Raw genomic sequence first — 27,165 nt, 5'->3', positions numbered from 1 at the left:
TTCACATTAAATTCATCCAGTTGTATATTTAATGGTTACAATTATCCTGAGATAAGCAAGGACACAGAATCATGGTACAGGTCATTGATTTGTGTTTTTTAAAGGCAAGGTAAAAATTGAACTGCTGTGTCGGAGACACATTATTTTAAAAATAGAACAAGCTACACCGCACACAGCGTAAAGGTTTTGTCTCCGAGCTCTCCCAGTACCACCTCCGTTTATTCCAGTTTTAAAAATTGGTTATTACACAGTTACATTAAAGTGTCAAGTATACTAATTTTTCTAATTTTCTTTTTCTTTAAGAATACATCTTGTTAAGACATAGAGAGTAAAAAGAATTTTATTAGGCAATTATTATCTGGCTTGATTCCCTCTCTGTTAATTCTTTCCAGATAGGGATTGCATTGTTTCCAGTGCCTGGTATCACAGGGAGTGATGAAGTGTTTAGCATTGGAATGTAATCCATTAGGATTCAAATCATGCTATGACTTCAATTTTCAATAGAAATTATTATAGAAGGGTCCAAAACCACACAGAGACTAATGAATATTCTCCTTTCCCATAGCCTTGATGAAGAAATTAGAACTTCATAATTCTGTTAGCATACTTAGATTATTTTACACCATGGAATTTAAGATTAATAGCGATGCTAATTGATAGTTCTTGCTTAATTAAATCCCATGTTGCAGTTGCTCTTTACAAGAAGGTGAGGGCTGCAGTTTCCTCCTCCTCTATTGATAATCCACTGATAATCCTAGCCTAAGACATAAATTATTGTAACTGTGAAACCATTCATGTACCATCATGGCCTGCGTGTATGTGCATGTGTACATCCACGTGTGTGAGGACAAACTCAAGGGTCACTCACTAGGTACTGTCCACCTTGGCTTTTGAGACAGAGTCTCTCACAGCCTGGCACTTGTTCTTTGAGACAGAGTCTCTTACTGGGCCAGGGCTCGCCTATTAGGCTAGGCTGCCAGTGAGCTCCAGGGATCAGCCAGGGTCCACCTCCCTATCACTGGAATTGCAAGCCTCTGTCATAACACTTGGCTTTTTTTGTTGTGAATTTCATGAATCACCCTGATGTGTCTGTAAAGCCAGGAAGTGTTGTTTGCTTAATTAGGAAAGTGATATTTTATAACATAGAGTAGGGTTTCCAGAACAATCATTGACACTGCTGCAAAATCACAACTCCTGTCAGAAATAGCCTAGGCCTCTTGATGGCTATTTCATTAGTCCTGTTGGCTTCATTGTGTAAGATAGAGCCTGAGAGAAAGACCTGACATTTAACTACTTAGTCTTTGAGATAGAACAAGTGGAGATGAACCTTTATTCCCAAACTGATTGTAAGAGCACACTGTCTTAAGACCCTTTATATACTGTGTTTTGCTAGAGAGCAGACATGAGCCATACTGACACTATCCAGAAACTTCTTAAAAGATTCGTTTATTTGATGTATTTGCATATGGATGTGTGATGAATTCATGGTTGTATACCATGTGTGTCTAAGAGTCCTCAGAAGCAAGAAGAGGACCGGGATTTATAGGTAGGTGTTAGGAGCCAGAGGTAGACTTCAGGTATCATTACCCAGTAGCTGCACCCCTCACTGTTGTTGTTGTTGTTGCTGTTGTTGTTGCTGTTGTTGTTGTTGGCCTGAAGATTGACAGGTAGGTAGGTAAGGATGTCCTGTCAGTCTGGCTGTCCCACCTCCTCCGCAGCACTAAGATCAGCAGGAGCCATCACACCCGACCTTTCCACTCGGGTGCTGGGCCTTGCAACTTGAACGACTCGCACTGCTACTTTACCAACTGCTCTGCTGCCCCAGCTCTGTTGGCCCAGGCCTTTTGTTTTATCATTAATTTATTTGTTTATTTTGTTTATTTTATGTATGAGTGCTCTGCTGCATGTAACCTGCCTGCCTGAAGAGAGCATCAGATCCCATTACAGATGGTTGTGAACCACCTTGTGGGTGCTGGGAATTCAACTCAGGACCTCTGGAAGAGCAGCCTGTACTCTTAACCACTGAGCCATCTCTCCAGCCCATTTGCTCAGTTTTAAAGACTGATACAGAAAATTCAGTTTATGCTTCCTGCCCAGAATATATATGAAAATGACCTCCAAATTGGTCAAAGATCTAAATGTTTTACCAGCTAAAACTATAGAAGTCATAGAACTAAACAAACAAACAAACAAAACCCCACCATCCTGCATGGTGGCTCACACCTTTAATACTAGGCAGAGGCAAGTATTCTTCTCTTAGTTGAGGCCAACCTGGTCTAGATATTAAGTTTCAGGCCAACCAGAAATACATAAATAAAACCCCTGGCTAATACAAAACAAAAAACTCATATACATAAAATAAACTTTAAAAAATATAAGTATGAATCTTCATGGTGTTGCATTGGGCAGAATTGAATGCTTGAGAAGTGAAAAAAAACATACGTAAGAGATGGTCTTCATCAAAACTTTGAGTCATTGACAGATACTATCTAGATAACTTCCAGCATTGGAGAACACACTTCCAATCATCTGACCAGAGTCTGGTACCTAGAATATAGAAAGAACTCTGAGACTAATAAGAAAAGTAGTTACTGGAAACGATGTTCAGCATCTCCAGCTATTAGGTCCATGTGTAAGTTAAAGAGCTATGTAGCTCCACCTTTAGCTATTGGTCTTGGAGAATGTGGAGTGATTCAAACCCCTGTACACATGGACTAAGAACATAAATGGTACCTTTGCCCTGGAAAGCTGTCGGCCATTCCATTTCTAGATATGTAACCAAGAGAAGAGAATTTTGAGAATTTTAGTTCAAGAAGATGGAAGGAGGAAGATGTAGTTGATAGAGTTGTGCCTCTTGTGTAACTGTTGGAAAGGATGTGGATACAGTTGAGCCTCCTATGTAACTGTTGGAAAGGATGTGGATACAGTTGAGCCTCCTATGTAACTGTTGGAATGGATGTGGAATAGGATAAGGACTCATCAGAGACTTTGCTCCTTCCCAGGTTGGGTCTCACTTCTTGATGGTGTGATGTGGATAAATGTACCCAGAGGCCAGTTGTGGTAAAGGCTTGGTTTCCTAGGCTAAGAAAGTGTTTGAGGGTAATGAACCTTTAGGAGATGGGATGCATTGAGAAGAGATTCTCCTTAAGGGTTGTTGGAATCCCATCTCTCCTTTCCATCTTGGCACCATGAGTTGAGCAGTTTTTTTCTGTCATACTTTCACACCAGGATGTTCTTTCTGCCTCAGCACAGCCCCCAAAGCAAATAGGTCACTCAACCTTGAGCTGAAGCTTGCAAAAGTGAGAGGCAAACGTGCTTGGAAAGAGATTGCCTTGCAGGTAAAGTAAGCAAGGCTTTAGGTATTCAGAAAATAAAGGCCCAGGAAGGCTGGTGAGATGGCAACTGGGCAAGTCCTCAGAAGCCACATACAGCCAGATGTGGTAACATGTGTCTGTAATCCGAGCCCTCCTGTGTGAAGATGGACAGAGAGACGGGAGAATCCTCAGAAACTAACAGCCAGGCAGACTGGAATACCCAGTGGTGAACAAGAAGCACTGCCTCAAACAAGGTAAAAACCAAGTACAGGCACCTAGAATTGGCCTGTCTTCTGAGCTTTATACACATGCTGTGTCATGAGTGCTCCATCCATTTGCAGACATGGACACAGAGAGATTTTATATATATATATATGTGTGTGTGTGTGTGTGTGTGTGTGTGTGTGTGTGTGTGTGTGTGTGTGATAAAGATGTAATTTAAAAAATAAAACAAAGGAAGATGATAGGGCTGCATTTTTAAACTTGAACCTTTGAGGGTCCACATCTTAGGAGTTATTTAGTTTAAAGATGGCAAGGACATTGAGAAGAGCCAGGCACCCTTGTCAATTTCTGGGACTTCTGTTTCTAATCAGCCATCCTGTTGCCTTGGTCTTTTTCATGCGAGTGCTAGCCAGGAGGTATCAACGTCATCTAATCATACATAAATGGATAAATGTGCAATACATACATGCATTGTATACAGCTATTCATACATACAGTTACAGGGTGAGGAACAGGAGCCTGTGGCCTGAAGGCCGTCATCACAGTCCTAGGAGGGCCCTTCCAATGTCCTTCCCTGTGCTCCCAGGCAGAGTTTATTGTGACATTGATTTCTTGTTTCTCTTACTGCTCTCTGGGATGTCATAGTGGAATCCAATGAAGTGTGTGTGTGTGTGTGTGTGTGTGTGTGTGTGTGTGTGTGTGGTGTATGTGGGGGGAGAGAGAGAGAGAGGGGAGAGAGGGGGGGGCCTATGGCTTTAGAGTCAGTGTTATTTTCTGCATATCATGTACTGTGTGACTAAATCAATAATGAAGTAAAAGGAGAAATAGCTTTGCTTCACATTTCAGGGGTGATGGAGTCAATCTCTATAAATATTTATTATATTTTCCTTGAAAAGATACCATTTCCATTTTGACAAGAAGTTCTTCACTACAGCGAGGTTAGGGGCTCCAGAGAGGGGATGGGACCTTTTCCCCACCGTAGGCTTTTTAAATGATGTTGTTTGCTTGCTTGCTTGTTTTGAGACAAGGTCTTGAATTCTCTTCGCGGCTGAGGATGACCTTGAACTGACACTCCTCCTTTCACCCTCTGTTTGCTGGTGGTGTTACAGAAAAGCACCACCATACCCTGTTGATGCAGTGCTGGAGACTGGACAGGCTTCTTGCATGACAGCAAACACTACCAGTTGAGATACATCTCCAGCCTGCACAATGAAAAATTGCAAAATGACCATAAACCCCAACAATATTGAAATTTACTGTAGTAATAGAGAGGACTGAGCCCTGGTCTGTCTTGACCATCACCGCAAAAGGACCCAGATTTAACGGCTGCAGTCTCCTGAGGATTCCACAGCAACGGGTGGGAGACGGCATGTGAGCATTGGGGGAATGTTTTCATCTGGTCGGGCAGCTCTAACAAAATACCCAAGACTAAGTAGCCTGTGAGCAGAAACCAATTCCCACAGTTCTAGAAGCTATGAAGTCAGAGATCAAGGGACCTGTGGGCTGCCTCAGTCTGTGCCTGCTGAGGGCTCCACTCCACTCCCAGGATAGTGCCTAGTTTCTGGGTCCTCCTCCATAAACATTATGTCTTACATGGTAGAATGATGGGAGAGACATCTAAGCATCCCCTTGGTCCTCCTGCTTCTGACTCTTATTAAATCCAGGATCAAGTTTCACCATGAACTGGGGAGGACACACAAATACTCAGACCGTAGCAGGGGCACTTCCACAACAAGTTCTCACTCTTCTTTAAGTCATGTGATGCGGATGATTATCTATCTTTCTTCACACTTGATAGCTTTCTAGCAAGATTATTTAAAAGTAACCTGCTGTCTGTATATGATGGTAATGATGATGAGAACTCACGTGGGTAGCTGTGGTGTGACCACTGGATCACGCTAATAGTGTGGCCTCAAAGTCTCTGTGAATTCCAATTAGAGGTTCTGTCTTGTGTGCAAATTCATCACCACAGCCTTCTAAACAAGGACAGCAGCTCTGTTTAGGTCTTCTGTTGTTATAAACAAACAATTCATAGAGGGTGTAGTCTTCTGCTTTGGGACCCGTGCTGCTAATGAAATGTGTTTGAAGTTGGATAACTTGCTCATGCTGGAGGCTACTCCTAGTCTGCCAGAATCTTACCCACTTGGGTCTTTCCTGGGAAGGTCACACTGATTCATCATGGGACCCTTCAGGAGCCTCAAGGGCACCTAGTCACCCAGACACAGAGCCATGCTTTCATTCTTGGGTCAGTCTTCAGAGGGACATTGGTGACGTGAGCAGCTGAAGCTCTTATTCTGGATCGGGTTGCTCTGTTGTTTCCCCTCTCTGCACATTGGAGCTCACAGAAGGTAAGTCTTTTCTATGGGTGACAGTGCCGGCTCTGTGCAGGACATGTATGTACTGTGAAGGGTGAAGGCTCTTTAATGCCTTACTCCATCTCCTCATTCCTTTTTAGCTTTCAGCTTCTCCCCTCTCTGCTGCTGTCACTATAGCAACAGAATCTCTGTCATTCTTCCCAGGGCTCTAGATACTCGCATCTGAAATTTGAGGTGGTTGAGCTAAATCTAGTGAGCCATTCTGTAGAGTGAATTTCTTTCCTGCCCCTTAATAGAACATAGGTCTCATCTTGTAAGGAAGCCATCCAGGATAGTCCAGACACGAATACTAAAAAGTAGGTTTCTGGTGTAGTTGAATTTATTTGTATTAATTCCTGGGGGGGGGGGGGGAAATCTGTACCATAGGAAATTCTAACATCTCTCCAATATGACTGTATCACTTAAGAAAAAAAATGTTCATGTAGGATGCTTAGGCACATATGGAAGGGACTGGACTCTCATGCTTCAGACATCCTGGGCTGATGAACATTTTCATTGTGACAGTGCAGTTTTGTTGGGTGGTGCAGAATATTAGTATCCAGGACCATAACGGATGATGTCTCCTATATGTGTATAATATATTATACACATACACATACACACGCACACACATACTGTCGTATCATATATATCATACCTTTTGTGCATCCTTGTGCCTTTGCCTATGCAAACACCTGCATCTGTGCCTCAGCTTATTTAGACATGCATTTATGCTTACCACCAGCTTTCTGGCTCTATTTAATTATGTATTGGTCAACTCATGTCAAAAGACCTACTGTTGTTAAAATTCCTTCCCATGGAGGGATATAAACAATGTCTATCCTTCTTCCTAAGATCCCAATGACATACAGATGCACGAGCCCATTGAAGTTCATGTCCAGGACCCAGTGAGTTTCCTGGACTTACTTCCTTACAGAGCATAGCTGAAGCGTTACTTCCAGGAGTATGGGTGTTTCCACACACAGCTGGAAAGCCTTTACCCGTTAGGGATGAGGACTTTCCCCTAGTCTCATAGATGGAGCCCACCTCCTCTAGTCGTCTCTGTTTTAAATACTTTAGCCCTTACTCAAGGCCACATCCAATAAAAGGCAGAGTTGCATACAATTGGTGGCAGCAGCTGGAACTCTGATCAGAGTCTTCCAACCCTCTCCAGCCCTTCATGAGAGAACATAAAATAGTCAATAAGCATAGGAACTGGTACTTTTGCAAGCCCATGCAGCTGAACTCCCCAAGATAGTGACTGTTGGGCTTGGAGGAGTCATACACAACACCTACAGTTTATAAAATTAATTAAAATAGTGGTAATATTTGACCTAGCTGCGAAGAGCAGTGTGCTAGGCTTTTGTAAGAAGTTCCCATAGACTCACTGACTTAGTTGCCAGAAGTCTCCTTCCCCACAGCTGGGGAAGCTGGTCAGTCCAAGAGGATGGTGCTTCTGGGAGTGGTTGCTTTTGGGGACTGCGAGGGAAGCATGTGGCCCAGGCCTCTCTCAATAGTTTATGCTTAGCCCTCATCTTCTTGTGTCTTTATATCTTCCCTCTTTCCAAATTCCACCCCTTACAAGAACACTGGTCATTTTGGATTAGGGCTAACCCTGTGTTAGTCTTTTGTATTGCTGCCTTGGTTAAAAAAATACCCGAGGTTGGTTTGAAGATGTAACTCAATTGGTAGAGAACTGACCTGGCATTCGAGAAGCCCGGGGTTAGTGGTGCTTATGTGTGCTTCAAGCACTTGAGAAGCATGGATGAGAGCCTGAGAACTTGAAGGTCGCCTCTGGTTGTATGTAGTGAGTTTGAGCCAATGTAGGGGTATGAGCCCCTGTCCCTGCCACCTCCCGAAAATGTTAAGTGATTAGCTTCAAAGGTTGAAAGCTTTATTTTAACTGATGGTTATTTTAGTCTTGGTCATTTGATCATATTGCTTTATATATGTTCTGAGTTCATGGCAGAGGGGGCTGCTCACATAATGACATCAGGGAAGAAAAGGGTCAGGGACAGGTAGAACTCCTAAGGTCCCTAGGGCACTTCCCTAGGGACCCAGCTTCCTTTTACTGGGCCCCACCTTCTGAAGGTTCCACCATCCCCCAGTGCTCCCATAGACTGGGGAACAATCCCTCAATATGCTGTCCTTTACAGGACATTCAAGATGTATCTGTAAGAGATCATAGTGAAATGGTTTTAACCTAAGTGCCTCTGCAAAGGCTACGCCTGTCTGAATCAGACAACAGGCTGATCTGCTGGTGGTGGCAGCGTGGGAGACAGTATGTGTATGTGGCTGTGCCATAACTATGTCATGGAAAGTTCATCAGTTTTTGCTTTTTCTCCCTCTTTGCCTCCCTCCCTCCATCCTTTCGGCTATCCCTCCCTCCTTTTCTCCCTTTCTATATACCACTCACATTGACAATTCTTACCTCCACTCTACTTACCAGCCCTGTCCACCTTTTTCCCTCCCTCTAAATCTCCCACAGTTATGTCTGTTCATTTTCTGTTGGGACCTACTGTGATTAACCAGAACCATGCTCTAGACCTATCTATGTGAAGTTGGTAAGCTCAGTCTGCCTATCACCCACTGTCAGTCAATAGCTTAGAGATAAAGGGTAGGGCCCCACAAGCCCCTCCTTTTCCATGACTGCTTATTGATGGGCCTGATCTTGTGTGGGCCCAGTGCAGGTAAGGACAGTTGTTAGGAGTTGATAATTGCATGTATGGAGTCTAAAAGGTGGGAATTTTTCCCAGCCATTCACCGCCTTTTAGCTTACATCCTTACTATGCTTTCTTCTACAGTATTTGCTCTCTGAATCTTGGGCAGTCTTGAGTCTTTGCAGCCTTGAATTAGTTCTTTGCAAGAAGAATTATCTGATAAAAGGTACCCCCCCTTTAACAAAAAGATTTAATTTATTTTATGTATATGAGCATACTGTAGCTGTCTTCAGACACACCAGAAGATGGTACCAGATCCCATTACAGATGGTTGTGAGCCTCCGTGAGCTTCAATTTGCTGGGAATTGAATGCAGGACCTCTAGAAAAATAGTCAGTGCTCTTAACCAGTGAGCCATCTCTCCAGCACCCCCCACCCGTTTTGTTGTTTAAAGTTTCATTTATGTTTATTTTATGTGTGTGGGTCTCTTGCTTATATGTATATCTCTGCACCACATGTGTGCCTGGTGCCCAAGCAGGCCAGAAAAGGGCATCAAGATCCCCTAAAACTGGAGCCACAGATGGTTGTTAACCTCTGTGTGCTGGGAATTGAACTCAGGTCCTTTGTAAGAGCAGTCAGTCTTCTTACCCACTGAGCCATCTCTCCCAACCTCTCTTGCTTTTTGATGAAGTGAAATTGACACATGCAGACTTAACTATGATTGGGTTTTGTTATTTCTAATGTAAATCTTGCCCATTATCCACTGACCAATTTGGCAAGACTTTTGCTCTGACTTGATTCTATTAAGACCAGGGTAACCTGCATCCCACCAGCCCTTCCGTGTAGTGAGGGTGGCATCTGGCTGACAGTTCTCGAAACCTCAGTTTACAGAGATGAGAATACCGATGCTTGCCAATCATATCCATACAGATTTTCGTAGGAGAACCTGACTCAGTCCTTTCTTCTGTCATTCCTACAGTTTGCCATATATTTTTAAAATTTATGTTAAGTATCTATCTTTTCTCTGCCTCTCGTGTAAATCTGGTTTATGGACCAAGCCAGATGTTTTTCCTCCTATTCATTTCTTTGCTGATTCTCTCTCTTGTTCTGGTCCCTTAGAGCCTGAGCCTTGGATGGCAGGATCATTCTGCAGCATAGATTGAACTATAAAACGTGGATTGATTTTTGGCTGCCCAGTTGCTAATACATATTCATTTAGCGATCCTATAACTCAGAATGCAAACTGATGTCCCCTGTACAGTTGCTTCTGCTCTTCTCTTGTGGTCTCTATCTGTTTTGGGCTTCTCTGAAGAAATGTTGATGTGGGAGGAAAAAGGAAAATATTTAGATAATTAGCTTACAAAAAAATCTGAAATTAAAAATGAGATTTAAAATGGAAAATCATACCATAGCCTTATTTATAAGTGTAAAAACTTGAATACAGCTAGTATACACAAAAAGAAATACAGCTTGGTACATTATAGGATGTTTCATTGCACTATTATGTATCTATTAAAATATTTCTGCAGAGTTTACAATACTGTGGGAAATGATTATTATGGAGTTGGAGCTCCATATACCATTGTATAGAGTGCACTTTCTTGCCTATATAAAAATAGACAAAACCCTGAGGAGATGTGTCAAAATGTCAGCATTGCCTATCTCTGGTTGGCGTGGGGCCAGGCACAGACTTGTGAATTCAGGCAGAGCTGCATTTAAGCCTTCTGTATTTACCTTTTGCTTATAAAGCATGCCCCTTTATTAAGCCTGCTTTGCCCAGGATAAATCGGACCTCACTTACTGAGTCATTAAGTTGCGATACCCAGTAACTCACCAAGTGCAAGTTCAATTATTAATAGCAGCATTAATAATGAATATCTCTCCCATTTTACTGCTTTCTTAACACAAGTGTTGTGTTTTTGCATGTTGCCTCCTATTAGGAAGCATACATCTGATGAATTTACAAGGCCGTTGTGTTTGGTTGGCCTCCGTAGGCAAAGTCCTAACCGCTTAGTAGTTGTATATTAGAATCCGGATGCTTGGCCTATAAAAAGTTAAGAATTACTGCCAGGCTTATAGTCTCACGTATGTTCCCTGCTATTATTGATGATGTTTTAATATATGCATCAGTATTCTTACATTATGGAAATGGGAAAAATTATGACAGATTAGTGTATCTTGATCATCAACCTGAGTGAATGGAGAGTTACTTAAGAGAATATTAAGTTTACCTCTCGGTGTGTCTGTGGCAAGGGTTCCAGAGGACGTAGAGCACAGTGACTTTGACTGAATGGGTGATTTAATCTGTTGAAGGATTCAGAATTTGCAAGGCAGGGTCTTAGCTGCTGGAGCTGTCTTTTGCACTGCGTGTGTTGCATTGGTCTAGTCTGTTTTCTACCTCCTGGCTTCCCTGAGATGAGAGGCCCCTGCTGCTGTAATGTTCTTCTGTCTTGCTATATGCAGCTGTCTGTGAGCTGAAACCTCTTTTGTTTTCCCAGGTATGAGTCAGATGAAGAGGCTAACGTGGTGACATATGGAGATCTGTATGTCATGGTTCCCAAGTCAGAGATAAGGGATTTTAAACTATGTACCGTTTTACTGGAACATTCTGATGTTTGAATATAAAGTGGGGTGATCATAGAAGAAGGGCCAGAAAATAAAAAGAATCATTTGGGAAATCTCATCCAGTCCAAGAATATTAGATGGGTCACATGACAGTCTACCTATTAGCTTTGAGGTTATGGGAATGAAGCAGTTCATTACTACATAGGCAACTGTTGTCATTGCTTTGACAAGTGCAACTTAAGGAAAGAAAGGTTGGCTTTGGTTTATAGTGTGAGAGTACTACAGGGCAGAGTCTGCATCTGAGAAAGCATGAGGTGGCAGGGCACATTGCCTCTGCAGCCAGGACGCAGAGAGAGACCCTCAGCTGGCTTTCTCATTCTCATTCAATCTGGAAAGCCAGACCTTGGAACGTTGCCACCTGCTGTAAGTGTAGGTCTTCCTACCTCATTTAACCCAGTCTGGATTTGCTCACAGAGATGTCTAGGTATATTCCCAGGAATGCTAGCTCCTGTTAAGCTGGCAATCAGTGTTATCATCACAGTCTCTTTCCTTAATTTGTTTCAATTCTTCACATACACACCAGATTTTTGTATCAAGTCTTTCGACAGAAATGCTCTTCCGATATGTGGTTAATAGATTAACATAGATAAATGGCAAGAATATGTCTTTAATTTTCTTTCTTTTGCTCTTCAAAGTTCCTTCTTGCAGAAGCCACGCCCTGTTGCCTTTGTGAGTGATGTGTGGTTTGCAGCCTTTCATTCAAAGAGACCAGAGCTGGGAAGGGGGAGGTCCCTTAAGCTTCTTTTATATGAAATTTCACATGATCATGTCAGTGTGCACCATCAGTTTACAATTGAGATCAGGCTGCTGTAGCAGATAGCCTTCAGTAGGGACCACACCAGCTTGGCATCACATTAAACACACAAGCATAAGAAAGATCATTTGGGGGGTGGGGAGATGGTGTGTGATCCTTTATTATATTTCCCCATTATGAATCTAAAAAATACTGGCCCTTCTTCCCTCAGATCTCTAGAACAGAGCTCCGTGTTTTCCAGGTAAAGACTAGTGTGTGGTCATTGCAGTGATGTGTGCTATAAATAAAGCTGACTGCCTCAGCAGCAGCGTAGAACATCTACTGTCCTGAGACTCCACAGAGGGTCCTGAAACACTAAGTGATGGGAAGAGTTTGAAGTCCATGTCACCCCGGGCATGCTAAGTAATTTGCAGTTCTCTTGGTTTTGACCTTCAAGATGGTTTTCCTTTTATTTATTTTTTTCTTGGATGTGACCTTTGGATCTTTTTCATCATACTTGCTCTGAAAACAGCCTGTGGTCAACAATCTGAACAAGCTCAGGTGGGAAAGAATTCAAAATCACAGTTCAGTTTAGATCCAGTTTCTTTCTTTAGCCTTTGCTGAGGGAGAAAAACAGCGGGTGGACCAAAAGGTAGACTCTAAGAGGACTGGGAACGGTGGATGATTTATTCCAATGTCCTTGAACATCAAAGCTGAGTAGTGAGGTTCTGGGAAGCCCACAGCAAATTCTTCATGTGACAGAGAATGACAGAGAATGTCTTATACGGCCCAGGAATTCACTTATCTTCGCAGTTCCTCTGTGTGTTCTAGGAAGGGCAGTTGGGAGGGGGCTTTCTGTCACTCTCTAGTCTATCAAACACATCCCATGGTGATACCTATTCCAGAATTACTATGGAGGTGTTCAGTACAAAGGGTCATCACGTGATGAGCCTGGTAGTTTCTAGGGTACCCCAGCCTAGGAGTTCCACAGCTGAAGCAGGAGTTAGAGTGGAATGCCCGTAGGGGACACTGAACTTTCCTCCTTGCAGCTGTGGAGAGAGTACTCAGCAGCAGCAAAGCTGGCCTCTGGGATGGAAGGGATGGGGAGCTGCACAGGAGAGTGGTACACACAAGCACACACACCGATCACCTAGACAGTCGTTCAGGAATTAAACAAATACCCATACCATGGGGAGGTCTCTGGGTGCATGAAGCTGGTGCCTAAGTGGTTTGAATCTGCTCACCTTATGCACGACTCTCTATTCTTCTACCTAAAAAGAAGCACCTTAAGAAAAGCAGGGTTTGCTTGGGCTCACAGTTAACGGGTATAGGCCATCATGGTGTGGAAGGCCATGTGGCGGCAGGAGTCTGAGGCAGCTGACCACGCTGCATCCTCAGTCAGACTCCAGACGGGTGGGTGCTGGTGCTCAGCTTGCTTTCTCTTCTTTATCCATTCCAGGAGCCCAGCCCACGGGATGGTGCCAGGCACATTTAGATCGAGTCTCCCATTTCATTTAAAATAATATAGAAATTCCCTCGCAGGTATGCCCAGGGATTTATCTCCTAGGTAGTTGTAGATCCTGTTAAGCTGACAGTCAAAATTGAGCATTATGCTCCTACATTTCAAAATCCTATATGCATTAAGGGTCATCTCTTGGGAGAGGATAAAACAGTGGTTCTCAACCTTCCTAATGCTGGACCCCTTTAATACAGTTCTTCATGTGGTGACCCCCTAACCTTAAAAGTATTTCTGCTGCTACTCCTTCAGTGTAATTTTGGTAGCTATGAATCGTAATGTAAACATGGGATATGCAGGAAATCTAATATTCAACCCCTATGAAAGGGTCATTCAACCCTGAAAGGGGTCGTGATTCACAGGTTGGTAACCTCTGGATAAAGCTGTGTCTACTTAAAGCCTGTCGCCTTCTCTTTCCCTCCTCGCAGCAGATCTTCCAGCACTCCCCCACTCCAGACTTCTGTATTTTTCTGTACTCTACTACTGCATCCCTCTGCAGAGTCTCCTCATAATCAGGCATCATCTTTAATAAAGGGCAGCCCTCAGCTACTTTGCCTGAAAGTCTGAAGTGTACATTCTGAAGCACAGGCGGAGGCAGGTGCACATCTGTGCTTTTAAAGTGGAGTATTGTTGGGAACATCTCTGTGAGCACTGTCAACCTTCAGGGTGGACTCCCGGGTGCCAGTGCCAAGAGGACTGGGAGGACATACTGGAGGAATCCGTGGAGGTCTACAGTCATGCCACATGGGTAGCCCTCTGCACACATGGTGACTTTATTGCATTGTGAACTTAGGAAAGTCTCTTGACTTCAAGGGGATAGTTTCTTCGTCTGGACATGATCAAATGATACCAGTGTCTTTCCCCATCACTCTGTTGTATTCCACACTCTGAGGAGTCTGCAGTTCTTTTACTAGAGGTAGAAAGGCCAGCTTGCCTGCACCTCAATCAACATTGAGCCCTTCTCCATGGTGGCTGTTCCCAGGAGCAGTGGACCTGCACCTTGTACTTCCTCGACGACTTATTAATGGATTTGAACTTGTTTGACTTTGGTTCTTTTTTTAATTAAAAAACTTTTTTTAAACTTAAAGTTCATTTTGTGAGGTGTGAGGTTTAGGTTCAGGCTGGAGAGATGGCTCAGAGGTTAAGAGCCTTGGCTGTTCTTCCAGAGGTCCTGAGTTCAATTCCCAGCAACCACACAGTGGCTCATAACCATCTGTGATGGGATCTGGTGCCCTCTGCTGGCCTTCAGGTGTACTTGCAGGCAAAACATTGTAAATTAAATCCATTCTTTAAAAAAAAAAAGGTTCAGATTCTGTGGTCTTTCAAATGGGGTTTAGGTGAGTAGACATAGTTTGGTTTGGTAGATGTTAGCAACCTGCTCACCCTTAAGCCTTTGAATTACTGTGGGTAGATACATCTTGGTTGGATTTGAGTCAACTCCCATAGACGGGACGTAATATTCAGTGTAAGCCTAGTTAGAAGCTCATGGCTGTGGAAGTGATGGGGCCTGGTAAGCAAGTTACTGCTGTTGTTTCCTAGTGGACACAGTCATGTATCAGATTGCCTTCTATAGGCATTTCTGTTTGTCTCCATATATCAGTGCTGCCATTAGCTTTAGTCAGAGTCTCTTTGCAGTAGACAGCCATCACTGCGGAAACAGCTTTTCATAGTCTCGGTAGTGACTGTTGGATGCTCAGCCTGGAGTGGGGCCTTGTCCGTGGCTCAAGGAGCTTCACAGAAGATCAGCAGAATGAATGCAAAAGCCAGAGGAGGAGGTGGAAGGCTGTGGAGGTTCGCGTTTTGGCCAGGTCTTGACCTTTTGCACTCTTGAACTCACAGCAGGCGTGAATTCCTCCCCCCCCCCCATTCTGTCATGAGAAGGAAGAGGTTCATGGGGCCCTGCCCCTCTCTGAGGATCCAGAAACGCTGATGGTTGCTTGGGGGAAGGGGCAAAGAGTGACATTTTCCAGTAGTGTCACCACTGGTAAGGTCAAGCGCACATGCTCCCGTAAACAGCTCTAACTCAGGGGACACCAAAATAAGAGATGAAAAGTCTGCCTACGTCTTTTCTTAGAGTACATGTTAATTTCTGGGGTCCTCAGCATCTGCCATGTGTTGGGGCCTTGAGGTTCAACGCTGATTATCCAGACTCAGCCCTTGTTTTCAGAAGCCAATGGGTGGTGGTGGTGCTGCTGCTCTGATGGCAGATGTGTTCCCGAAACCATGGTATAGATGCTCAATGATGGATTGAATGGTCAGGAATCACAGTGGTAGCCCCATGGGTTATTAGAGCTGCCCTGTGGCTGGGGTTTCGATTGACCCACTTGGCTTCTTGCTCGTTCCATACACGTTTAGATAGTTTAATCACTCCGAGTCTCCTTCACTACTTGCCCTTCTAATCCAAGGACTCCAAGTTGAGCAGTGGCCCTGGCCTCTCTGAAAGACAGCCCGTGATGGGCTTGTGGAACTGCTCCCTGTGTCTGGGCTCCCACTGTGGCTGCAGTTGGGACAGTAACCTTTGCTAAATGGATACTGGGTGCCCTGAAAAACCTGTTCCTTGCTGCTTTGCCCGAGCATATAATAAAACAGAAATGTCTCCTATGGGACAAAGGGAGCCTCTCTACAAAAGCCCAGCCTCCTGGCTCCTGAAAGCTGGGAGAGTTGAGATGGAAGGAGAAAGCTTGGGTAACTCACAGAAAATGTGGCTCCTGTGGAAGAAATGAAATGGGTCACCTGGTGGCTTACCCTCACCAGCACCCCACCCACCCCCAGAATAAGAGACAATAGGGAAGGTTTAGTTGCTTTACCTTCCTGATGGGCCCGCTCAGCTTAGTGTGTCTGAATATTTAGGGTGAGCCCTGTGCAGCTGATCCCTGAGTCCTGAAGGGCAAAATCTTATAGCCCCCCTGGAGAGCAGAGCCACAGTATATAGTAGGACCTTACTTAGCAAAGAAGCTGCCTCTCTTCCCTTGTAGAGGTCCAAGTAAGACTGTGGAGACATGGAAGCCCTTCCCGCAGCTTTGTTCTCAAAGAGAGCTGAAGTGCTCACTGGAACCTAAGATATAAACACCGATGGAGGTTAGCTTGGTAAAGGCCCATCTTCATGTTGATACTTGGTTATGAGCTGCCTGCAGCTATCAGACATGGCTCATTACCTCCAGAGCAAGGAGAGCAGACCTGAAGACGGGAGATGAGTATTGCCATTTATAATTGGATGTGTGGCCATACTGTGGGTCAAGTCAAGAAAGGATGAGCATAGTATCTGGTCCTTGCTCTCCAGGAGAGGCAAAGTCCCACCGATTAGAGATGGTCTGGCCTTCCTGTTTTGCCATTTTGCAGGGAGAGATGCAGAGCTTCCATATTGCTTCCTCTAGAATGTTCCTGAATAGACTTCACTGTTTAAATGCTACTGAGCCAGTCGCAGTGCCAGCCCTACCCCATAGAGGGCACTGTTTTGCCTTTTGAGCTCTTGGATGTGGGAAGTCTGGGTATTTCTAAGACTCAGCCTCTCAACAAGCACCCAGCTTTATGTCTGCCCGTGAGTTCCTGGGATGTCTAGGAAAGATTACATATAAGGCTGAGCAAGTGACCTGAGAAGTGAATCTAGGGCTTACTAAAAGGTCCTTGCCTTGGACAGGATCTTGTCTGTCTTTGCTCCCCTCTTCTGGAGTCAAGCATACACAGTAAGATGAACTACTGAATGCAGTAGGATGCTTGGGTGTTTCTATGACACCCAAGGCTAATTTTAATAGCAAAATTACTCATCACTATCTTGTGTGCCTTTGACATATCTAGCTCATTTAATTCTGTGGCAGTCTTACTGATAGATCTTTTTCCTCTGTCTGTTTTTCTGCATGGGAATCTGAGGCCTGGGCTCTTAAGAGTTCTGGGTGGAACCTTTAACAAGGCAAGGTGGGGTGGACCGTCTTCTGGTTCTGACCTATCAGACATAAATCTAAGGCATAGCTGCCCATCTTGACCAATGGTGAATGTTCATCATGGAGCTTCCTGGCTAGAGCTGGGATGGACCAGAAAGATCCTAGCCTATATAGGGAGTGATTTTTTTTTTTTTTTGTTAATATCTATATTTCACTGCTGGTTCCAGTGGCTCATATTCTGTAATGGATTTTTTGTGCTGGTCCAAGTGACTTTTGTATATATGAGAGCAAAATGTCATTACAGTGAGAAGAAATTATTAAAAGGAACATAAAAGAAATATTATGAATTGATAGTATGTCCTACCTGTTAATAATACACATAGAGTGTTTAAGATCAATGTGAGAGCAGGAACTCAAACTGGAGAGAAAGGAAATAAAACTACCTTGGTTGAGCCATAAATAGGAGTTGCAGAAACTCATATTTGAATTTGGCTTTGGGCTTTTTTACAGCTACATGTGAAAAAGAATCCCAATCAGCCATTCTACAATCAAGTGTGCATCATTAAAATGGAGGTAGGATACAGGAGAAGAGACAAATGACAGCTGCCCAGAAAATAGGCAGGTAGTGACGGAGCATGGGTCTTTGTCAAGGTTGTTTGAGTTGCATCGTTTGCTCAGGAAGTCTAGTGAGGCTGCTCAAAGATCCTCCTCTTCAGTTAACATCACTCAACTGATAAACGCTTCAATCACCTCTCATTGCTGTAGGGTAAAGCATGGCACTTAATGCCAGCAAATGTCCATTTTGCAAGAATCTTGCTCATTTAAGAGTGGTGTGAGATCTAGCTCCATTGCTGTGGGGCTTGTCAGGATGAGTAAATCATTGTGCACATTGGTTTCAAATCCAGGCGTTGGCTACATAAGTGGCCATCTTGCATGATAATAAAAACCTAGCCTTTACATGTAATTATCTACACCTCATTTCTTTATATATATACATTACATTTTAAAAAATATTACAGTGTTTGCCATAAAAAAATGTAGATTTGACTTTGGATATATATAGCAACCAAGTGAAAAGCCAAGCTTGGAGGTGCATACCTCTAATCATAGGACTAGGCAGGTGGGGCTCACTGGCCAGTCAGTCTAACTGAATTGGTGAACTTCAGGCTCAGTAAGAGGCCCTGTCTCAAAACATTAAAGTGAAGGACAATCAAAGAAGAGGCCCAAGGTTGTCCTTGGCGTTCATACACATAAACACAAATGAGCATACACACACACGTGTGTGTGTGTGTGTGTGTGTGTGTGTGTGTGTGTGTATGCATATATACATATATATATATGATATATATATATGTATATATATGTGTGTGTATATATATACACATATATATACCATATGCACAAGCATGTACAAATTTCTGTACAGTATACAGTCTTATTCATTTGATAAAACTGAATCACAGTGAATTATGGACCCAGGAGTAACAACCATGCTGGACTCCCTGTAGTCTTGGGCCTATACACAGTGCGCTTGAACAAAGGCTCATCTGTATGAGAAGGGACTTCCTTTTTAATGTGTCCCTGAGTAAGGATGATGATCTCTTTGCGGTAGTTGTTCTGGGTGATTGAATAGTCCAGAACACGATTCTCATGGCCTCTGCTATTCCTCATCCTTTTGAACTTCTGTCTTGGACTGAAAGAGCTGCCTGCATTCCATGCCCTTCCTCCTGGGATGCTAGGAGGAGGAACCATTCAAGACTGATGAGGAAAGCTGCCCATGGATACCTGTTTCTCCTGTGGTCTGAAAGGTGAAACAGGGAAATGACTGGCACAGGAGTCCAAGGCACTTCTAGCTTGGGACTGAACCCAGACAGTAGGCTCCCAAACCAAATGCCCTGTCTACTCACCTTCTCTCCAGCAGACTGAGAGGCAGCTATGTGGGCAGGGCCCAGAAATGAGATAGTATATGATGATGGAGGGTACTTAAGTGCCCTGGAACCACCCTTAGAATCCTCGGGAAGCAGACTTATATGTGTGTGGCTTCCTGATTGGACAGGTGGCACACTATTGGATAAAAGCTTATCTACATAAGAACAAAACTTCCACCTGTTGGCTCTGCCCACTTCCAAGCAAGCCTACAAAGTTTATGTGTTGGTATCCTTTGAGCTAGCCCTTCTTCATCCCACTCTTGACCCTACTATCCACTTTAGTTTGGGTCCTATGCTCCACTGAACTGTATTACCTGATTTGCCAGAGAACTCTTGGACTCCGTGTCCTCATCTTTCATCTCATCTGATCGTTGATCATGTCTTACTCTGGCCACTGGCTTTTCACATGTGCACTTTGACGCCTCTCTATCTACCCATGTTCTACCCCTACAAGAGCATGTAGAATTTCAGAAGCCAATGAGTAATCATGAAGAAAGAAAAGATTGGCCGTCCCTTCCTCTCTGCTGTATCTCATGGAAGGGATCCATGATGACCTTCTCCACTGACTCCTAGCCCTGAGCGGTGCTAGGACATCTTGGGGTTTGGGGAACTCTGTAACTATCACCATTCACCAGGGGACAGACAGTTACATAAAGCCATCTGCAACACAGCAAAACTGCCTACTTATCGCTAGAGCTTTAAAACTATTGATGGGAAGTGGTCAGAGTTCCTTAAATATGTTTGCAAAAAGAGCTGGAAGCAGCTTTAGAGATGGCTTTGAAACGTTGATGTGGTGGTAGGAAGCGTCAGCCATTTCTGACTCCCTCTGTCCTGTTGGCAGTCAACCCCCACACAGGCTGTTGGGCCTTCATTCAGGTTGAGGCTAATTCTTGATAATCACCGGTGTTGTTTATGGAGGAGTATATGTTGCCATTTCTCCAATGAGGAATATTAATGCATTATCTCATACCACACTCACTCTGGTTCTGACAGCAGTGTGAATGATTTCGTCGCAGGGGAGCCAGGTTAAGAACTAAACATTTTTCCCCTGCAGCTAAATAATGATTGTATGCATTAAGGCTTGTCTCCTGTTTTTTCTAGATGCTCTAAGTGAAACCCATCAAGTCATCTATGAAAATGGTGGCCCTGTCCTTAAAGATCTGTGTCCGCCACTGCAATGTGGTGAAGACCATGCAGTTTGAGCCGTCTACAGCTGTGTATGATGCCTGTCGAGTCATTCGGGAGAGAGTACCAGAGGCACAGACTGGGCAAGGTGCGTCGATGATTATTCATTGGCTTCTGAAAGTGTGGTTGGATGTCCCTTAACTCTTTAGCTAAAGGGTCATGCCTAGACATGTTTTAAACATCTCCGTTTCAAACCAGGCATGGAGGCTCTCTTCTATAATCCCAGCACTCTGGAGGCAGAGTCAGGCTGGTGTCTCCAGTTCAAGGCTAGCCTGCTCTACATAGCCAGTTCCAGGCTATCCTGTACCACATAGTGAGATCCTGACTGGAGGAATGGGGGCTATGGAGTCAATTTTAAAGGAAATGCCTTTTTACATTACTCCCTGATAAGAACAATGACCACATTGACCTTGACCCTGAGTCAAATCTGGATATTATGCCTGTTATCTTGACTCTCTTTGGGTGAACATCATGCTCTGTAATTCATAAACCACATTTTGATGTCTCACTGCCATAGTCAAATAAAGAATAACATCCTTGCCAGGCAGTGGTGGCGCATGTCTTTAATCCCAGCACTTGGGAGGCAGAGGCAGGCGGATTTCTGAATTCAAGGCCAGCCTAGTCTGCAGAGTGAGTTCCAGGACAGCCAGGGCTATACAGAGAAACCCTGTCTCGAAAAACCAAAAAAAAAAAAAAAAAGAATAACATCCTTACTTGATACATACTGACTCCATATAGCCTCAGTGCTGCCTGAAAGTCTTACAGTGCAAGCCCTTTGAAGGAGCTTCCTGAGTTTTAATTCAATTTGTAAAAGATTTTATTTTTAACTATGTCTATGTGTGTCTGCATGCAGGATTGTATATGTCTGTGTGCAGGTACCCACAGACTCCAGAAGAAGGCATGGTTTATGATACTGAGATTGCTGAGTTTTACTAAATTAACCAGAAATGAAAATTAGCTGACAGATCCCTCTCTGACTCTAAGATTTGCTTGTTCAGTCTCGCTGTTTTTATTATTATTATTATTATTATTATTATTATTATTATTATTATTATTATTATTATTATTTTCTGACACCGTTAAAACTTCCTTTGGGCTGAATTGGTACAAGTTGTGGTGAAGGCCTCTATAGACTCAGAAATAGCTTCCTGATGTGTTGTGGGAACCCCACCCTTCTGACAGGCCCTGAGGATTCCGGTTCCGTTACAGAAAAGACAGCCTAGGGAGATGGCTCAGTCAGTAAAGTGCTTGCTGCATAGGTTTTAGGGTCTAAGTTTGATCCCCAAAACCTATATAGGATTGAAATACCATCACCTTTGAAAAGGAAGCAGGAGGATCCTTGGGGCCTCTGCCAGCTGTCAGCAAACAGCAGGCCAATGAGAGACCCCATCTCAATGAACAGGGTGGATGGCACCCTGAGGAATGACACCTGAGGTTGACCTCTGATCTGCATAGACATGTCTGTGTGCCCCTCTCAACCCTTCATGCTAGGAAAAGTCTAGGTGGGAAATGATCCCCACTCCTCCCTTGCCCCAGGCCTCTCCATCTTTGCACATTGAAGTAAGAGGTCTTTATAAGGAATACTGAGTTTATTTCTTCAACTGCTTTCTTTATTTTGTGGTATTTGGTGGCATAAGCGTTACCTCATAAGGAAGTCCTAAAAAGCTTGTCGTTGCTTTTCTTTAAGCTCTGTTTTGTTATAAGGTGCTCATCGTATAGCCCAGGCTAGCTCATCTTCCCAACCTCAGTGAGGGTAAGATTGCAGAACATTTACCACCACTCTGTAGACCAATCTTTTATCACATGCTCTTTTGCTGTGGCCCGTCTTCCCTGCTTTGCCTCAGTGGCCCTGGACAGAGGTGGTTGCTGCCTCCATTTCTTTATCCTTCCCTGTGATAACCTGTAAATGAGTCTGTGACAGCGAGGACTAGAAAACAAAGACAACTTCAGTTGTAATGTAGCCTGTTCTGCTCCTGACGATTTTCTAAATATATGTGTACCTCCAGCCCACTGGTCCATGTGCCCCCTGGTCCCTATGCCCAAACCTTGCTGTGGGCATTGATTCTGCCGGGAGGCTCCTCCCGGACTGCTTCAGAGGGTGTGCGGTGCTGTGCTGTTGGTAAGAAGCAGGTCTCTCTGGTGATGGACAGTATCACCCTCCTTTCCACGTGAGTGCTCTTGGTCCAGTGATGGATTTGTCCTTACTTGGCCTCCTCTTTTCTATTTATTTTCTAGCTTCTGACTATGGGCTGTTCCTCTCTGATGAAGACCCTAGGAAAGGGATTTGGCTAGAAGCAGGTCGGACACTGGATTACTACATGTTGCGGAATGGGGTACGTTGTTGGTCCTGTTCTCTTTTTAAAATTTTAAATTCGTGTGTGTGTGTGTCTGTGTCTCTGTGTGTGTGTGATTTGATTGCATGTGTGCCTGTGTATACCTTCTTGTGTGATACCAATGGAGTCCAGCAGAGGACATTGAGTCCCCTGAAACTGTAGTTACAGACTATTAAAAGCCACCATCTGGCACTGAGAATCAATCCTGGGTCTTCTGGAAGAGCAGACAGTGCTCTTAACCACTGGGCCATCTCCTGAGCACCATCTTTAAATTTTCTCTTTTAAATAACATTTGTTTATTGTATGTCACTGTATATGGATATTTGTACTTAATGGTGTGCATGAAGATGCCAGAAAACCACTTTAAAGAGTCAGTTCTCTCCTTGCATTACGTGGGGCTGAAGAACTGAACAGCCTTGGTGCCAGGCGCCGTCACCCACCGAGTCACCTTGCCGGCTCACTGCTTCTATCTTCTCTGAGCTTCACTGCTGGGGGACTAGCTATGGAATCCCATATCATGACAACGTCTAGTCCAAGAGCTTCTAATTAGGAATTAGGGATGCAGTGAACCTGTGTGGTGAGAGGATTCTAACCTCCTAAAATTCTTGAAATTCCACAGAGGGATTGAAATGGTTCATGGTTAGTATGCTGAGCCATGCCGCCCGGCTGAGCAGCCTCTCCATGCCAAAGCTGGGCTTGACAGTTGTGAGACGAGCTATATCACCTTCCTTGAGTAGCTATGTCTCTGGGCTGCATTAGAAACTGGACACATGTGGACACAGCAGAGATGCCAAAGCCCTGCCCAGGGCTTGTTTGTGAACAGGAAACTTGAGCTGGAGATGCGGCTTTGCTAACTCTCTGTGACAGAAACAAAAGTTACCTCTGTGGTTTAAATGATGAGTAAAAACGTGGAGAGCACTTGTCCCCTTGACCTCCGGGGTCCTGGGGTTTCCTGTGCCTGCTGAAGTGGGCTTCTCAGATTAGCCAGGGTTCCAAAAAGCAAGAATGTAATGTTCCGTTAACTTGAGGCACGTCTTCCCATCTGTGGCTTCTAAGAATTACAATGAAAGAGAGGTCTCCTATTTTGAAGTAACCCCTAACCTCATTCTTTTTTTTTTTTTAATCTTTCCCCCATCCTATTTCACTGTCGTTTTGTTAAACTATTCCTGCTTGGATACGCACCTAATATGAAGCTTTCTGGGTGATATTATTTATGTCTTTCATTTTGTAGACTACATATATAGTAAATATATACAACAAAGATTGTAAATGGACATTTTAAAAATAAATGTCCATTTTGTGCATCTGTATAGCAAAAAAAAAAATTGTTCCTGATGACAGATATGACTTTAGATTCATTTCCATTGAAGTATCGCCCTCTCCTCTGTCTTGTTACTGCGCTCTTTCCCAGCCGGCTTTGCTTTAGAGAAAGGAAGTGTTGGTCATTGTGAGCTACAAGTATTCCTTCTTGGAGGGTAATTTCCTTACAAGAGACTTCTGTAATCCTTATGAAACCCATTACTTAGCTCTCAGAATTCTGTGTGCTAGACACAGCAGCACCCTCGTGAATATTTAGGAAGGCTTTCAAAAAAAAAAAATCTTGGACAAAGAAAGATGTAGTCCTCTTCTGGACTTGATTTCCAAAGAGAAGTGCCCCGTGCTGTTGTGGTTTTCAACACAGTGTGTGCTGAGTGGGGCTTATGTCTAGGACATTCTGGAGTATAAGAAGAAACAGAGGCCTCAGAAAATCCGCATGTTGGATGGCTCTGTGAAGACGGTGATGGTGGATGACTCCAAGACGGTGGGGGAGCTCCTGGTCACGATCTGCAGCAGGATAGGTGAGCAGCTCAGCCTTGTTTGTCCCTTAGCCACACCCACCCCTGCAGTATTCTGCCCACCCCCAGGGAGATTTCTGTCCTGTCTCTATAACACTTCTCACCGAGCCTCAGCCTCGCTGTACCTCACCAAGCTTGAGAGCTTTTGTTTCCCTTTGCAGAGTTTCTCAATGGGAATGATTTTCTAATCGTTTCAACCTTCCCCACTGATGGCCACTCTCTCTTAAATTGTCATGGTAACAGCCAGTGTGAGGATCACAGATTTGTTTCCTATTGCTTCTTGTCATTTTCTCCAGAGACCAACCTTGCCATAGTGTGCCCTTGTAATTGCTGGGTGAGAGGAGCCTTACCTATCCTAACATTTCCATCATGGAAGAGCCCAGTTCATCTGTACACTTCTTGATTGACAGAGTCATGCCTTGGTTCTCAAAAATTAATGGAGGCTAAGCAGTGTGCTCTACACCTTTAATCCCTGCAAGCAGGAGGCAGGGGCGACGGGTCTCTGATTGCAGGGCCACTATGTTTTACATCTTGAGGACCAGTGCAGAAAGGCCTACACTGTGAGACTGAGTCTCCAAATAAGCAACTACATAAATAAATAAAACTTAATGCGGCCATTGGGACATGGTGGCTCAGTGGGAGATGCTTTTCCTTCATGTTTTGGGTTTAATCTTGGAGAAAGAGAAGGAGAGAGAAGCAGAGACAGAGAGAAAAGGAGAAGAGAGGGTGTATATATAAGTGTGTTTGTAGAGAAAATTGTACGTAATACCTAGAATCTGGCTTCCCAGCCTGAAGAGCTTGTGTTTGTACAGGAGCTGTGGGGTGTATGACCCTCCTGGTCCTCAAGGGAGGAAGGGCCCTCCTGTGCTTTGCCAGCATGAACCCTTTGCAGTATCCCTGGCCCTAAGTAGAAGTTGATAGTGATTTAATCATGTATACATATAACTTGATTTCTGTTATTAGGAATAACAAATTATGAAGAATACTCTTTAATCCAAGAAACCATTGAAGAAAAGAAAGAAGAAGGGACAGGCACACTAAAAAAAGACAGGACGTTGTTACGGGATGAGAGGAAGATGGAGAAGCTGAAGGCCAAGCTGCACACAGATGATGACTGTGAGTGTCCGGGGCGGGGGCGGGGGGGTTATCAGGGAGGGGGAGGCTGGTAGCCAGGTACACAGTCCATAGGAGCCTGGGTCCGCTGCCACCATCCGTACGACTGAACACTGCTTTTTGGGTTTTTTTGTTTTGTTTTGTTTTTTAATCTGCAAGTGTTCTGATTTGTCTCACTAAAAGACAATACTTGTATACAGCTTTTAAAGTGACTATAATGATGTTTGACATCTAAAAAGAATCCATTCATGTCAAATACATAAATTGTGTCCACAATTTCCTACTATCTTGCAGAAATGTAATTATTGTTTGGGACCTAAATGCAGCTGGATAGCATATACACTTAACTAAGCAAGCTCCTTCTCCATCTTTCTTACTTTTCCCTTGGAACTCGTGTGCGCACGCGCGTGCGTGCGTGCGTGCGTGCGTGCGTGTGTGTATGTGTGTGTGTGTGTGTGTGTGTACACACTTGTATATGTTTGTGTTTGTGTGATACATCCTTTCTTATGTTGTAACTATCTGTCTGTAATTATATATCTTTTGTGTTTCTCTGAATTTCTTAGATCTGGAGGCTTGCTTAGGGCGTGTGTGTGTGTGTGTGTGTCTGTGTGTGTGTGGTAATACACACTCCTTCAGCAGGGTACTTCCATCAAGAGGTTGTTTCTGGTTCTCTTTGGGGGAGATATTTGTAGTCTTTAATATCCACTCCTTAGATCCATTATTTCCTTAGAGATTAAAATCATGAGATTGGTCTATCACAGGAAAGTCACTTCCACAGCCACATGGATAATATATACAAAAGTAGCAGATAACGTCAGATGTCCCCAAAGCCCTGCTGCGTGGTCCTTGCTGCCCACTGCTCACTGGGAGGGGCTTAGTGCATCACCTGGCCTCCTTCCCTTCCAGCACCCCCCTTCCTACTGCAGCCCTGGGTGACATCATCACTTTCATAATGTTTATTGATCTTTCGAGGGCCTGCTATTTCCTCTGAGTCCTCCTTTGCTCTCTTCTCTTTCTACCTCATTAAATTTCCAGTTACAGACTTCTTTCCAGAAGCCTTTAGTAGACAAATCTCAAGGATTTATTAATGTGTGCACAGTACCCTCCCAGGTGACTCTGGGAGAGGAGGTCTGTCAGACAGGTTACTTATGCCAGAGTCGCTTAGCAGTTGGTGAGGTTGGTCATAAATACTTAACACAGTGAGGTATGGTGTGGGGGGTGTGGTGGGGGGAGAAAAGGGGAGAGAGAAGGGGGAACAGGGACAGAGACTCTAAGGTATGGAGGTCACAGAGGGCTTCAGGGAACGAGCAGAGGAATGGCTGATGTATGTCTATGCACTGCAATGTGTGCACAGGATTCTTAGGATGATGTCAGAGTCAAGCTGGCCTATGGAGACAGATATCACCTCTAGCCTTTTAGTTTGAGTCTCTGTACCACCACTTCATGATTTTAATTTTCTCCCTACTTCCT

At 44.0% G+C, this 27,165-nt stretch overlaps 1 protein-coding gene across 3 annotated transcripts in view; it reads left to right on the top strand.

Moving 5' to 3' along the window:
• Tln2 (talin 2) overlaps positions 1-27,165 on the top strand; it is a 413,098-nt gene that overhangs the window by 210,817 nt on the left and 175,116 nt on the right. For all 3 annotated transcript variants that reach the window (XM_031343921.1, XM_031343919.1, XM_031343920.1), the window contains 4 exons: positions 20,331-20,502; positions 22,650-22,747; positions 24,456-24,585; positions 25,546-25,698. In XM_031343921.1, the coding sequence (XP_031199781.1) occupies positions 20,361-20,502; positions 22,650-22,747; positions 24,456-24,585; positions 25,546-25,698 (523 nt within the window). In that variant the 5' untranslated portion in view covers positions 20,331-20,360. The remainder of the gene's footprint in view (positions 1-20,330; positions 20,503-22,649; positions 22,748-24,455; positions 24,586-25,545; positions 25,699-27,165) is intronic.

This window comes from Mastomys coucha, unplaced genomic scaffold, assembly GCF_008632895.1.
Source record: "Mastomys coucha isolate ucsf_1 unplaced genomic scaffold, UCSF_Mcou_1 pScaffold23, whole genome shotgun sequence".
NCBI classification, from domain to species: Eukaryota; Metazoa; Chordata; class Mammalia; order Rodentia; family Muridae; genus Mastomys; species Mastomys coucha.
Note: the sequence above shows the minus strand (reverse complement) of the source record. Positions and strands in the feature narration are given on the sequence as shown.